Here is a 13066-nt window from a genome sequence, read left to right on the forward strand (position 1 = left end):
GTTTCAAGTTCCTCAATAATACACCAGTTAATGTTAGACAGTTCTTCAAAAAAATTTTCCTGATTAAATGATTTATAGTCTCTGAAGGTGACTAATTTTGGCTCAAATATAGGGGTTTTCATATTATAGTTAATGTATACCTGATCGTGACAAGAGAGAGGTGGGTCAGGTGATTGTCCGTAGGACGACACGTTTTTGAGATCGTCGACAAGAATTAGATCCAGGGTGGTACTTGTTGTTTTTGTGTGACAGGTGGGCGTCAGGGGGATAATACTAAGATTGCTGCTCTCGATAATATTCAAAAGGATGTCACTGCGTACATTTCTGGTCGACATGTCGATGTTAAAGTCTCCCATTATTACCACATTGTCATACATAGGGACCTTGCTGGCCAACATAATTTCAAAGTCAGACAAGTTATTGGACTTTGGTGGATTATAAACCACTCCAATCAGCATTTTACTGTGGTTGTTGATTATTTCAACAAGGATATATTCTAGCATAACCTCACAGGAGTTGGTAGAGCGACCAACCCGTTTTGATTTCAATGATGAATGTATATACAGTCCAACTCCTCCCCCACGTTTCGTTTCTCTATCATTCCTGTATAACGTAAAGTCAGGAAGTGAAACCACATTTGATGTAACCGAAGGTTTTAGCCACGTCTCACTCACTCCGATTACATGAACAACATTAGTATGATAGTACAGTTTAAATTCTTCGAAATGAGCGAGCAGTGACTGCGCGTTAACGTGCGACAATTTTAATAAACCTGAAGAAGTTGTTTTTGCTACCTGAGGGTATGAATTTTTAGGTAATATAACAGGGGAATTGCGATCAAACACAAGTCTCCTGTGCTCACGACTGATCATGTGGATTTCACTTGCAGGAGGATCCGTGAGAGGAGGGAATAATCTGTTCTCTATAAAAAACGATCAAGGTCTTTTTGTGTGGATATGACTACTACGGGAGCTCCCTCCGACTGTCTAACCAGGATATTTCCATTTCTCACCCACACAAATTTCACTTTTCCGTTCTTTTTGAGGTCTCTAGCTATGGCGAAGAGTTTTCTATTGAATGGGGTGAGGGCCTCGTCGATATAGATTGTTTGTTGGGGAAGAGGAAGATTAGACGCTAGGCCAATATCATCAACATTAAGTTCTTTCCGAACCCGACGTTTGGTTATCAGTTCGTCCCTTTTATTCAGTCTGAGAAACCGAACAATGATTGGAGGTGGACGAGAGTTAATTGAGCTAGCTTGTCTTGGCCTTGGCCGAAACACGCCATCTATATCCTCAGCTGACATATTCACATTAAGGGCAGTACTTATTTTTAGGACAATACTTTGGAGGTCTTCGTCAGTGGTCAGCGGCACCCCTCTTATCTCTACCGAATTTTTGAGTCTCTCTTGTTCGTTTCTGTTCAACTTAACCTCAAGGTCAAACACTTTTTCTTGAAGTTCGTTTACTAAACCAGTGACATTTGATAATTCTTTCTCGATGGCATGTAGCTTCACTGTAAGACCACTTAGCATGTCACTGTTTTCACTTACTTTATGAGAGAGTGCAGTTTGGTCTGCAATCAGAGTATCCAGCTTCTCATTGATCACTGCGAACAGGGATCGGAGCTCCGGAGCTGACATCTCTGGTGTGTTAGGTGTTACAGTTGATAGGGTCCTAATTGGAGTATCATCACCACGTGTTGACCGGATCATGTCCTGGCACTTCCGACAACTCCAAACCTTCTGGAGGTCCTCCAGAGTCCTCAGATCTTCTTGGTAGACTGATTGGCAGGCCGGATGATATAAGTCGGAGCATATACCACAGGAAATACCTACGCCGCGCTTAACAGAGAGACCACACTTAGAGCAGTTGCTCGGCATTATACACTCTATGCCTGAGGAGAGCGGTAGACACGACCGTCCGTCTCGACTGCCCACTGGTGAAATGGAAGCTGGAGGACCGAAACAGCTGCTTCCTTACGTCAACATTACTCCGGTCTTCAGCGAGGCACATATTCTTCCGACCTTGTTACAAAAAAAGGACTATTCTCACTAATAATTATTGTAAATTCCCATTCAATGACAACCAAAAAGCCAACTGATAAGAAAAAACAGACTGTCATTACAGATACGAAACCTTAATAAAGTAAGTAGCTATAGGATAGCATTAATTCTCATTTGCCTGAAAATTCGAATTCTATCTACAGGTTTATTATTCATGCTAAATTTTGATAAATATGGTAACTCACCGTTCAGAACTCAATTTTTTATTGAATTCTCTAACTTACATAACTTACTTTTGGATGACAGGCCCCAGTATATGTGGACCATAGTGCACAAGAAGACTGAAAAATGACCTTCTCAAATACAGGAAATGATATCGATGAACCAAAATCATGGCTTAATGCCAATCATTAAGTGTAATATTTTAAGCTTGCCGCGTGAACGGCATTTACATGAATTTCGATGACATAAAATACCCGGGATGTACCGGGAATTGAACCACGGTCCTTTGGCTTTCCGAGACACTGCGGAGAGCTAGGGAAAGCAAAACGTCCAACGTTCATTTCGTGGTCCAGAGGATTTTTTTCTCACGGCAATTCATGCAAACATTCAATGAACGTGAAATAGTTTTTCAATTCACTTTATTGCGTTGGACCATTCTGGCATCTGAAACTTTATAAACATAATAGACTAATGTACAGTGAAAAATGAATACAGACAAAATAACAATCAAAGGTATAACAATAGGAGTAGGCAATGCGAAAAAATTTGAAAAAAAAAAGAAAAATGCGAAAATCATTTTTGACCTTAAAAAATATTTCGAACGGTGAAGAAAAAGAAGGAAAAATTCATGAAATAATGAAGAAAAAAAAGAGCAATAATTTTATTTCAAGTATCAACATTTTTCGAGGTACAATTCCAAAAATATTACTCCATTTTGATTTAATTTGTACTATCTACTTACTTTAAAAAAATACTGAATGTTACGAGTAGATAGTACAAATACAAGGTTACAGACCCTCATTCGAATAAAAATAACAGCGAGGGTATTTTCGGAGAGAAGTGAAATATCAACGTAGCTGTCAGTTCAACTTTGAATAGTATAGCAGTTGCAGTAAGTACTAGCATTTAAAAAAGTCAAATTCCCATATTCCCCAACTCTCCATCATCCTATTGCATCAGCAATAAAGTAGGGGAATGATTTACCCACTCTTCAATCTCTCATCCCTCATTTACATAATGATACTTTCCCAAAATATTTAAAAGCACTTGTGATTCTATGAGTACTTAGGAAATAATGTCATTACTAAACCTCCACTGTACCGCATTCGAAATTTTACTCGGAAAACACAATCTTTAACAAATAAAAGAAACATTTTTCTCTGGATACCCTAGTGCGAAATTTACTCCGAAGGATGATGGCTAGCTGTTCTTACTACCTGATCGGCAATTCGGAGAAGATCTAACCCCGGCTACGCCCAACGATTTATTAATGGTGAATTGCATTCTCATGGCATAACACCTTCAATTAGAAAAATAAAAGTTAAATACGTATTTCCACTCAAAAGTATGTCGGAAGCACTCATTGAATGCAAAAACACATCGAAAAATTGTTTAGTTCATGGAAACTTTTCGCAGGCAATAAACACGATTTGTACATACGGGAATCGTTGGAAGTAAGTGTCCCAAAAGACATGTCGATGCATTGAGTATGATAGGGTAACTACACCCGAACCAATCATTACGATAACTAGCTCCTTGCTACGAAAACGATCATGCTCGTTAGCTTGACTATTGGTTCACCTGCACACAATAATACCGACCCACCACGGCTAGAGGATCGTGCGAGATCAAATCTCATGTTACTTGTATTGCATGTGGGAGTCCAATTGCATGCTGCATGCTGGTGATTGATCACCCCCTGTCAAACACCCTACAGGCGGCTCGCAGGGTATTATGTAGATGTAGATGTTACTGACCATGATGCTGATAAGGTATGCCAAAGCATAGGCGTACACTCCATTCATAATTTTGAATGACGAAATACTCTAAGGGATTAATGAGGATATTGACACCCCATAATAACTAAAGCCTCGGTAAATCAATCATTCATGGATCTTAACCTTGTAGGCCACATCCTGAGGCATGATGGCCTGATGAAGACAATCGTCGAGGGACAAGTTAGCTGATAGGAGAGTTGAGTGGAGAGCTGCGTCAAACCCATCTGAGGATTTTTGACCAATAATGATGAACGTTCCATTAGTGATATAAGGTAGTTTATTCTCAAGACTTTCCATCGAAGTGGATGGAGTTCCCAAAAATGCGAATAAAACGCGCACAAGTCTGGTTGATTTCGATACAAAGCGACCCTGAGATTCACAATCATTCAAATTTCCCCATCCAAACATCTATCGAGTTCGCTAAAATAACAAAAATAAGGATTAGAAAAAAAAAACAAAACACTCCTTCCATTATGTTCACCTGCGAAAATCTTAGTCAAGGATGTTGGGTTACATAATATGAAACGTGGGCTCGAAGAAAAAGTGAATGCCAACACATATCCCTAATCAATATATTATGGAGGAGAATAAGAGATGGTTGGCTAAACAAAATGCGTCAGGGCTGGGGAAAGATACGAAGATACAATATTTATAAAATTCCACAGAAGAACAGAAAAGTGGTTGGAATAAGTATCGAAGGGTATTGAATAAGTACTGGATATGATGACCTTCTCGACCTCTTATTAGCAAAACCAATATCCTTGATATTCTGGTTATTACAGGAATTTAAGCGGTCGAAGGTGGATTGATCATTACGAGTGTAACCAAAAATAACGTACCTGTAGCCATTAATGCTATGATAAAATATTAATTTACTTGCATTTATACAGGTGCTGGCTCGAAAAGGCAAAAAATCAATTTTTCCTGTTCAGTCTCGATGAAAGCAAAATAAAATTAACTGATGGGAGTGCTAATCCACCAAATTTCCAACAAAAAAATAAAAAAATAAAATAAGAGTTTAAGAAATAAAGCAATAATCTCAACGTCTTTACAAAAGATTGTGTGCCGATGTTTGATCACACATTCGGCCTTTCAATACAATGAATACCAAGGACTTAAAATATTTAGCCACCTCATTTACGTTACTAAAATAATTAAAAATAAACTATCTCCGTTTAAAATAACTGATAAGCTACGAGTTTTTGCTATTAGAAAAGTAAAATTACAATGTTTTACGGCATGTTGGGACACAGAAAAACCTAAATTCCCAGGTATATCCATACTCTAACAACATTCATATTTATTCGTTACTTACATGACATTTTTACCAGAAAAATTAAATTAATCAAATATAAATGAAACGTAAAACATGGAAAATATTTCCCTTCGACAAGGAAAAACATAAAAGAAATTAACGTCAACTAAAAACACCTACACCCAAACGCCGTCTGAACCATGCTCCATAATTGCGTACGGTGGGAATAATTCTCTCCAAACAACCAGATAATGGTAGTTATTTCATACATAAAAACGCATCGAGGTATGAGGATTTTGCATTCACATCAATAACTTCGACGGAAATACAAACTACAGCCAGTCTCGTACTCGCTCAGCAGACTTGGAAGTAAACCAAAAAAAGGAAGAACGCTTTTTTTTACAACTCCATGAAAAAGAACGAAATGGAAGGCGCATAAGGAACGTTTGCCGGTAACGCTCATCCTCTAAATTCTCGGGATTCCGGCACAAAATACACTGCGCCCGTCAATAATTTCAGTCGGTACAGATACGAACGCCCGCAGTTACATTTTTGCTTCAAAGTTTAAACGTACCCTCGATAAATACCTCTTCACTAAGCAACGTATGCATGCATCGTTCTCGTTGGGAAGTTCAACGACCCGAATCTGGAGTCCTACTTGAATACGAGCCACATCATATATATGCATCTCAAATGAGAAATGGGTTAGCCATCTGAAGCATAGAAAGGAGAAACAGCATACGGTGATTTAATAGATAAGAACGCAACGGAATGAGTGAGAAATAAATAAAATGTCCAGAAAACATAGAGATAAATGGGAATACGGGAGTAACCGCGATAAAAGTATACTGAAAAAATACTGAATTAGTCTTAAAACCAATGACGCATTTAAACCACAATCCACCTAAAGAAGCCTTTGGAAAGAGGTTAGGATACTATTGTGACCCGCCAATCTTTCAATTATAAGTAAATAATTACGAATTTCAGTGCGCGGTGAGAATCGACCACAAAAGTTCAACCTAAAATTTACGAAAATGCTTTTTATTCGAAAGAAAAAAGTCCTGTACCTATCATTTCGGTAATATACCTCTCTTTTTACATCGCATCTGTCTGCCCCGGAAATAGAATTCGACTAGGCCATATTTTGAGTCATGATGGCCTGATGAAGACAATCGTTGAGGGACAATTAGATGGCAAGAACGGAAAAGAAAGATCTCGAACAATATTTATAGAACAGGTAAAGAGGTATTGAAAGAGAAGAAATACGTAGGTGTGAAAAGATTAGATGATATATTATACTCTCTGGCCATCATGCTCGGAAAGATATTTGTTCTTAATTGGTCAAGAAATTGAACCCAAGCACTGATTGTGAGCCTCCGGGGCTAAAATTATTACCAACAAGTATTCTACAAGGCGAATGTTATTCTGCCTCAATTCTGGCTACCACATGAACAGTACGCGAGCCTCAATATTATATTTAGCAGCGATACCCTTGATGACGATGGACGACACGGCCATCGAAACGTCGGCAAAGATAGAGAACCTCACCCGGTGGGAAACCCGAAACCACTGCAACATCAAAATACGCCGGGAATACCTCAGATCTTTCTTCACCAATACTTTTCCTCAACATGGACAGCCTCAAGCATTTTTTTCTTTAGGCCGTTTTACACGTGGCACGCACTTGCACAATGTGACGTGTGTACGAAGGCGCAGTCAAAATTGCGTCGTGCAAATCGGTGAATTGATAGAACACACGCGAAAATCCTTGGACGTGAGATGGAAAAGCAGCCCCTGTTCTAATTTCGTTCATGCATTCGCGCAATTCCACGCCATTTTAGAAATTAATGCAGTTCTAACCTGCGCAATTCCGTACCCCTCGGAAAACGACATTTTCACTATATGGACTAGGGAAAACAGCATTATGAAATTTCAGCCAAGATTCGGTGACCCCTGAATATATTCTGAAAGAATATTATCAAAGGCACGTGAAGGGACGAATGCCAACGGGGGTGGAGGCATGAGAGCGCCACCGACAAAGAAAAAACTAGTCCGCGGCGCGCCGCCTAGTCTGCAAAAAAGGAAACCGTATTACTCGCGGAATATACTCAATATTGGGGTGCATAGTCGGTATCCGATTTTATTTATTTTTTTGCACTTCCAAATTCTCGGAACTAATATTTTCATCGATAGCGACCAATAAGCGCCGTAGAGACCAATCGGCGAGGAGGATGACGAGCGTCAATAAAAAAAACACTCTCGCACACCGCGCAACGGCAATCGAATTTTAAACTCCAGCGCACTCACGCAAGACTTCTTGAAGCTCCGAAGGGATGTGTGGCACAGTCAATTTGCTATTAAGCCACCACTACCATTGTATTTAAAAACTTGAAAATAAATTACCGGTTGATTAAATTGACTAGTGTTATGTGTGGTTTTTGACAGAGAGAAACTTACACACTAATTGTCTCGATATTAATTTCTAATCAGAAATATATTTCTATTTATTTCTATAAATTTCTTAATCATTTATTTACGGAAAGGGATTGCTGGGTGAGGAAATAATGAAATCGGTAAAGAAGGAATGAATTCTGGGTTGTCAGGCACAAAAGGCCTTTAAATGGTGGAATGTAGAAGATGTGAATGTGAATTTGGAAGAGAATGTAGATGATCTATGGGGTGGATAGGGTAACAAGCGTGGAGGTATTTGTACTGAGGAATGGGAGAATAAAGATAACAGTGAAGAACCATACCTCAAATGAAGTACCAGATGGATAAATTGCCCAAACTATAAGAGGGAGAGCGAATAATGAGAAATAGAATGGTGGGAAAGTTTTTAGAACAGGACCCCTAGGAAGACCAATCAGTAAGTATTGCACCTGGGGCAGGAAAAGAAGGACAAGGAAAACGAAAATCAAGGAAATGAAGAGATTAGTCTGAGGAGAAAGCATATCAATCCCGATGTAGGGAATGCCAGGAATGAATGAGGATGTGATCGAAAAATTCTTCGCAAAATTCTTAGAAACATGAGCGCCGAAAATAATGGAGAAGAGGGGAACTGAAATAAGGAAACATCATAAAAATTTATTTGTTCTCCATCGAACATCGCAAACGATAAAAATCATGAGGAAGGGATTCCAAATATGTATCACAAAAGAGACGAACACTCCAGCGAACAAGAAAATACCACTATAGCTTCCACTGAAATGTAAAACCTGATCCATCATACCGACGTATATCTCATGGAACAAGACAATATGTATAAGATAAGGAGCAAAGCATTAGAAGATAATATGACCAAAGTAAGAGATTGGAGAAAGCCATGCCGAGCGAAGTAAGGAAGCTATGATAGGGTTCGTCAATCACAGATATTCAGTGTGTGTGGCCCCGCGGAAGGCACGAAAAATTTTGTCGTACGCGTGAGTCCTTTACTCACTTCAACCAACTAGCCAGTTTACAAGAAATAAATTAAAATGGTGTGTATGTATCGTTGCCGGTTTTAGTGCTTTTTGTGTGAAGGGGAAGATTAAAACTAATATTTGACACCACCACAGGAGCAATTGATTACAAAGTACGCATTTTAATGGAATGATGATTTTTTTGCTATTTTGGATTTTTTATTGATTTTTAAACCAAATCGGCGATTTCGATTGATCATCTTTTAATTTTTTTCATTAGTAAATTCGATGTTATGAATTCAGGGGTTCATTCTCATTTGTTATCTTTTTATTTTTCAAATTTGACACAAAACATTGGTATTTGGTAACCTACGATTAAGAAGAGATGTTTCAGGGATAGGAAAGTCGGATATAAGGGTTATGTTATTGAGGCAGTGATTATGCTGTTGGGATACTTGGATCCTAATAACAACTGTCTGTAAAGGCCGTTTTACACGGGGCACGTACTCGCACAATCTGACGTGTGTAAGAAGGCGCAGTCAAAACTGCGTCGTGTAAAGCGGTGAATTGCTAGATCACATGCGAGAATGCGTCGACGTGAGATGGCAAAATTGCCCCTGTTCTAATTTCGTTCATGAATTTGCGCATTTCAACGCCATTTTAGACATAAATGCCGCTCTAACATGCGCAATTCCGTGTCACGGGTAAAACGACCTTAAGAAAAATATTGTTGGTGCTCTGGACTTGCCGGAAATCGTGATTCATTCAAATAATTCAGCAAATGGGATGAAGGGATAATTTCAGACGAAGAAAAATTTTTATCATTCACGTATTCTCTTGTAAGTGAGAAATAAAAGAAAACACTTAATATAAGACACGGTCTCACAAAAAAACTTAAGTTGCCGTCCACTTGGCATGAGCTGGAAACTTATCTTCTTGACAAATATGAGCATATTCTATTCTGCTGACAGATTTCCAACTGGACAGAGCTCTCTCGGGTTTCCAACCGGTTGAGAGAATGGATCGCGACCGAAGGCCCAGGCATAGATTAAGTGAAGAGGCTCGTGCCGCCAATTGTGACACTCCGTTCATTGCGAGCGCTCGTTATACAGATTAGATGAGTGGTCGCCGGGCAAATTGACAGGAAGTAGGGGAAGCACCCTTGAGGGCGTAAATGGAGTTCACTTTTTTTTCATTCGGCCCGCGACTATCTCGAGAAACGAGAGATAAAAGGACAGAAATACAACAGCACATACAATAGAACAATCATCCATCCCTCCCCTCAACACTGTTCCTTCTGTAGGTCAAGAACAAACCATCATCGGCGAACAATGACGGTAAAACAGAGGCCTATCCAGGAATTTCGTACGGGGAGGTCCAAAAAGAGGGGGGAAAATTAATGAAAAACCGGGTAGTAAGTAATGGGTTTTAAACTAATTGTAACACTTCATAATCGAACAAGTTAATTTGTAAAAGAAATGTTTTGTAGATTCATGATTTTTCAATATTTTGTTTTCTTCGGGGTTCCCACTCTAACTACGGTTTTTTCAGGTTTTCACGAGTTAATTGTCATCGAATTCAAGATTTGTAGATAAGGCATTTTAGGCAGAAATATTGATCACGTAACAATCATCGGTCGCACGTTAACTACAAATGTAACAAACACAACAGATGCCTTGAATGCAAACGCAGCAATGACAGTGCTATCTCTTATGACGTCACCTATCGTTAGCAAAATTCATATCTATCCGGCTAAAGGGTGTGAAAGGGAAAATGGAGAGAGCACAATGGTGGCAGGAAAGTGAAGAAGTGCCTGATTTTTTGCCAGGGTTGACGTCTTCCAATCGCAGGCTTAAGGTCAATGTGCTGTCATGGCACAGACGGACCAATTAATAGTTGCGCTTTCGAATACACGTGTACAGGTAAATGCATGGACAGTATCTCCACGTGACTCGGCCTTGAAACATGATCGAAACATTCTTTTTTTCTGTTAATCTGTCTATCGTAGCTCTACAATCAAGTTTGAGAGATTTCTAAGGTTTTATGGCGAAATTCACGGCTTTTTCCAGGTTTTTTCACGGTTGACTAAATTCATGGCTTATTCACGGTTTTAAGGATTTCACGGTTGAGTGGGAACCCTGTTTCTTCTATGAAGGAAAAAATTGTGTTTTTATATTTCGAGGAGGGGGGGGAGGTCTGGACCCCCCCCTGGCTACGCCACTGTCGTAAAATAATCATAAATACCAAAGAATTTAACATATATAAATGCTTCTTTTAATTTCGTTTTATACCATTCCACGCTGTTTATAAGAAAACGATTTTAAAATATCTCTATGATGAACCAAAAAACCTAGCAGATTTCGAATTATATATTTCACCTAGACACTCACTTTTCATTTCCCACCCCAACCCCCTTTATCCCATCAGCGTTATTCGCCAGTATTCAAGATTCTCCCCGCGAAGCATAGCAGGAAAAACTCCGCTGAATAACCCAACTTGCAATCCTCTTATGTGACGGCATTATGGTAAATCTACGTACAAATTACGAGAATTTTTAAACAACATCATGTCATGAAGTCACGTCTCAAACTATATATTTTACTTCGGGGACTTTAAATTGAACACTATAACATATCTTTTTTTAACAACTATTTACCTCATTAATTTAACCACCTATACTTTAATACGTATTAATTATCATTTCTATTATTCTGTCATTTAAGTAATGTTTTTCTTCACCATATTTTATTCGTACATAAGTACATGTATTATTAAATGGGCCACACGAGCGGTGTCGAAATAGTCAGGGGACTGAGAAACGACTTGACCAGCTCAAGCCTACCACAACTTGAACAGCAACTAGAAAAACTTATGACTTGAACAAACCATCAAGCAAGTGCTTACTGAACTATATGCCTAAATATTGGTTTATATATAGAGCTGAATTAATGACAGAAATTTTCTTAAGCACTACAGCCTTGGCTCAGGGGAATGGGGGGGGGGGGGGCGGATCGTGAACTCACCTCGGCCAGGCCAAATAAAACGACAGTTGAATCAATATATTCGAATACGGGTAGAGACGAGAAGGGTTTGAAATTGGTAAGCAATGACTGCCACCTAATGGAATAGCGAATTATAATAAATGTCTAACAAATTACCATTAATCAATGCCAACCGACTAATGGAATTACTACGGAAAAGGAGAAAAAGTGACATTTTATCAATTCTGACACAGTATCAAAGGTAAAAAATAGAAATCCATACATGTGTGCCGAGTTTAGGCTTCTTGTAAGCGCTTACCTATATTTTTTCTAACGGAAACATTATCTTCTCGAGATATACATAATACAACTGATAAAACATTAGGAAATCGAATATGTAGAATTATCTGAAGCCTCGACCTTAATATTTACATAAACAGACAGCTATGAACCCAATAATTTGACAAATTCAAAACAGATTTTAACGTTCAGGCACGTATTCTGCTGACATACATCTATTCCGACGGAGTCTTCTTGGATATCCATCTGGTGAGAGAATTCATCGCGTCCAAAATGTCGCCCTGAAATGGACCTCGCCTAGCTTGAAAAAGGAGAGGAAGCTTTTAGATAAGATACCGAGGAGACAGAAAGAATGGATGGAGCGAGTACTTAGCGGGGAGGGGATGTGGAAAACAGTGCTAGAGGGTAGAATGTTAGGTAAACGAGGGAGAGGAAGGAAATAAAAGGATTTTTAGATAGAATGAAAGGTAGTAGGTCTTATTGTGAATTGAAAAGGTAAGTGCATGATGGAAAGGGAGGCTCCATGGAAACCTACCTTAATCGGTAGAATACTTCAATAATAACCATAATCGCGGGAATCTTCTTCTACGAATAACTATCATACGTGTTTCAAACTACTTAATTTAATCACTAAATCCTCATATTTTTTACGGTAGAACAAAGAATTACAAAGCATGTTTATGTTCTCAACAGTACCTCTGTAATCGCCCATATTGCCTGAGCGATTCTGACTCCTGTTTCTCTTTTCCCTATGACATTCCTCTCCGGCCAAAAAAAGTTTCATTTCTACGAATCCCACGTTTGGTTGTACACACCCACACGGAAATTTTCCATGACATAAAAAAGTCCTTAATACAAAGAATATTTTCCCCATGCAACAAACCTAAAAGAGGACTTAGAACCTAGAATTTAGAACGCACGCAACGTAAATTAGTTTACATCTTCACAGGAATTTGAAAATGGGGAACCTTATTTCCATTACGCTTACTAAACTTACTAAATACGCTTTTAAACGTAAAATCCAAGGTGAGTAGCCAGGATTCAATTGGTTGGCTCACAAAATCCTATACTATCTATTCCCATTCCCTGTCATGATTATTATCACGGTTGATCTTAATTAGAATTAT

At 38.8% G+C, this 13066-nt stretch overlaps 1 protein-coding gene across 1 annotated transcript; it reads right to left on the bottom strand.

Moving 5' to 3' along the window:
• Positions 1–922: 922 nt before the first annotated feature.
• LOC124167118 lies at positions 923–1882 on the bottom strand. Its single transcript, XM_046544916.1, has one exon. It carries the CDS (start codon positions 1880–1882, stop codon positions 923–925), a length of 960 nt encoding a protein of 319 aa, XP_046400872.1.
• Between the last annotated feature and the right edge of the window lie 11184 nt (positions 1883–13066).

Source organism: Ischnura elegans, chromosome 10 (assembly GCF_921293095.1).
Source record: "Ischnura elegans chromosome 10, ioIscEleg1.1, whole genome shotgun sequence".
NCBI classification, from domain to species: Eukaryota; Metazoa; Arthropoda; class Insecta; order Odonata; family Coenagrionidae; genus Ischnura; species Ischnura elegans.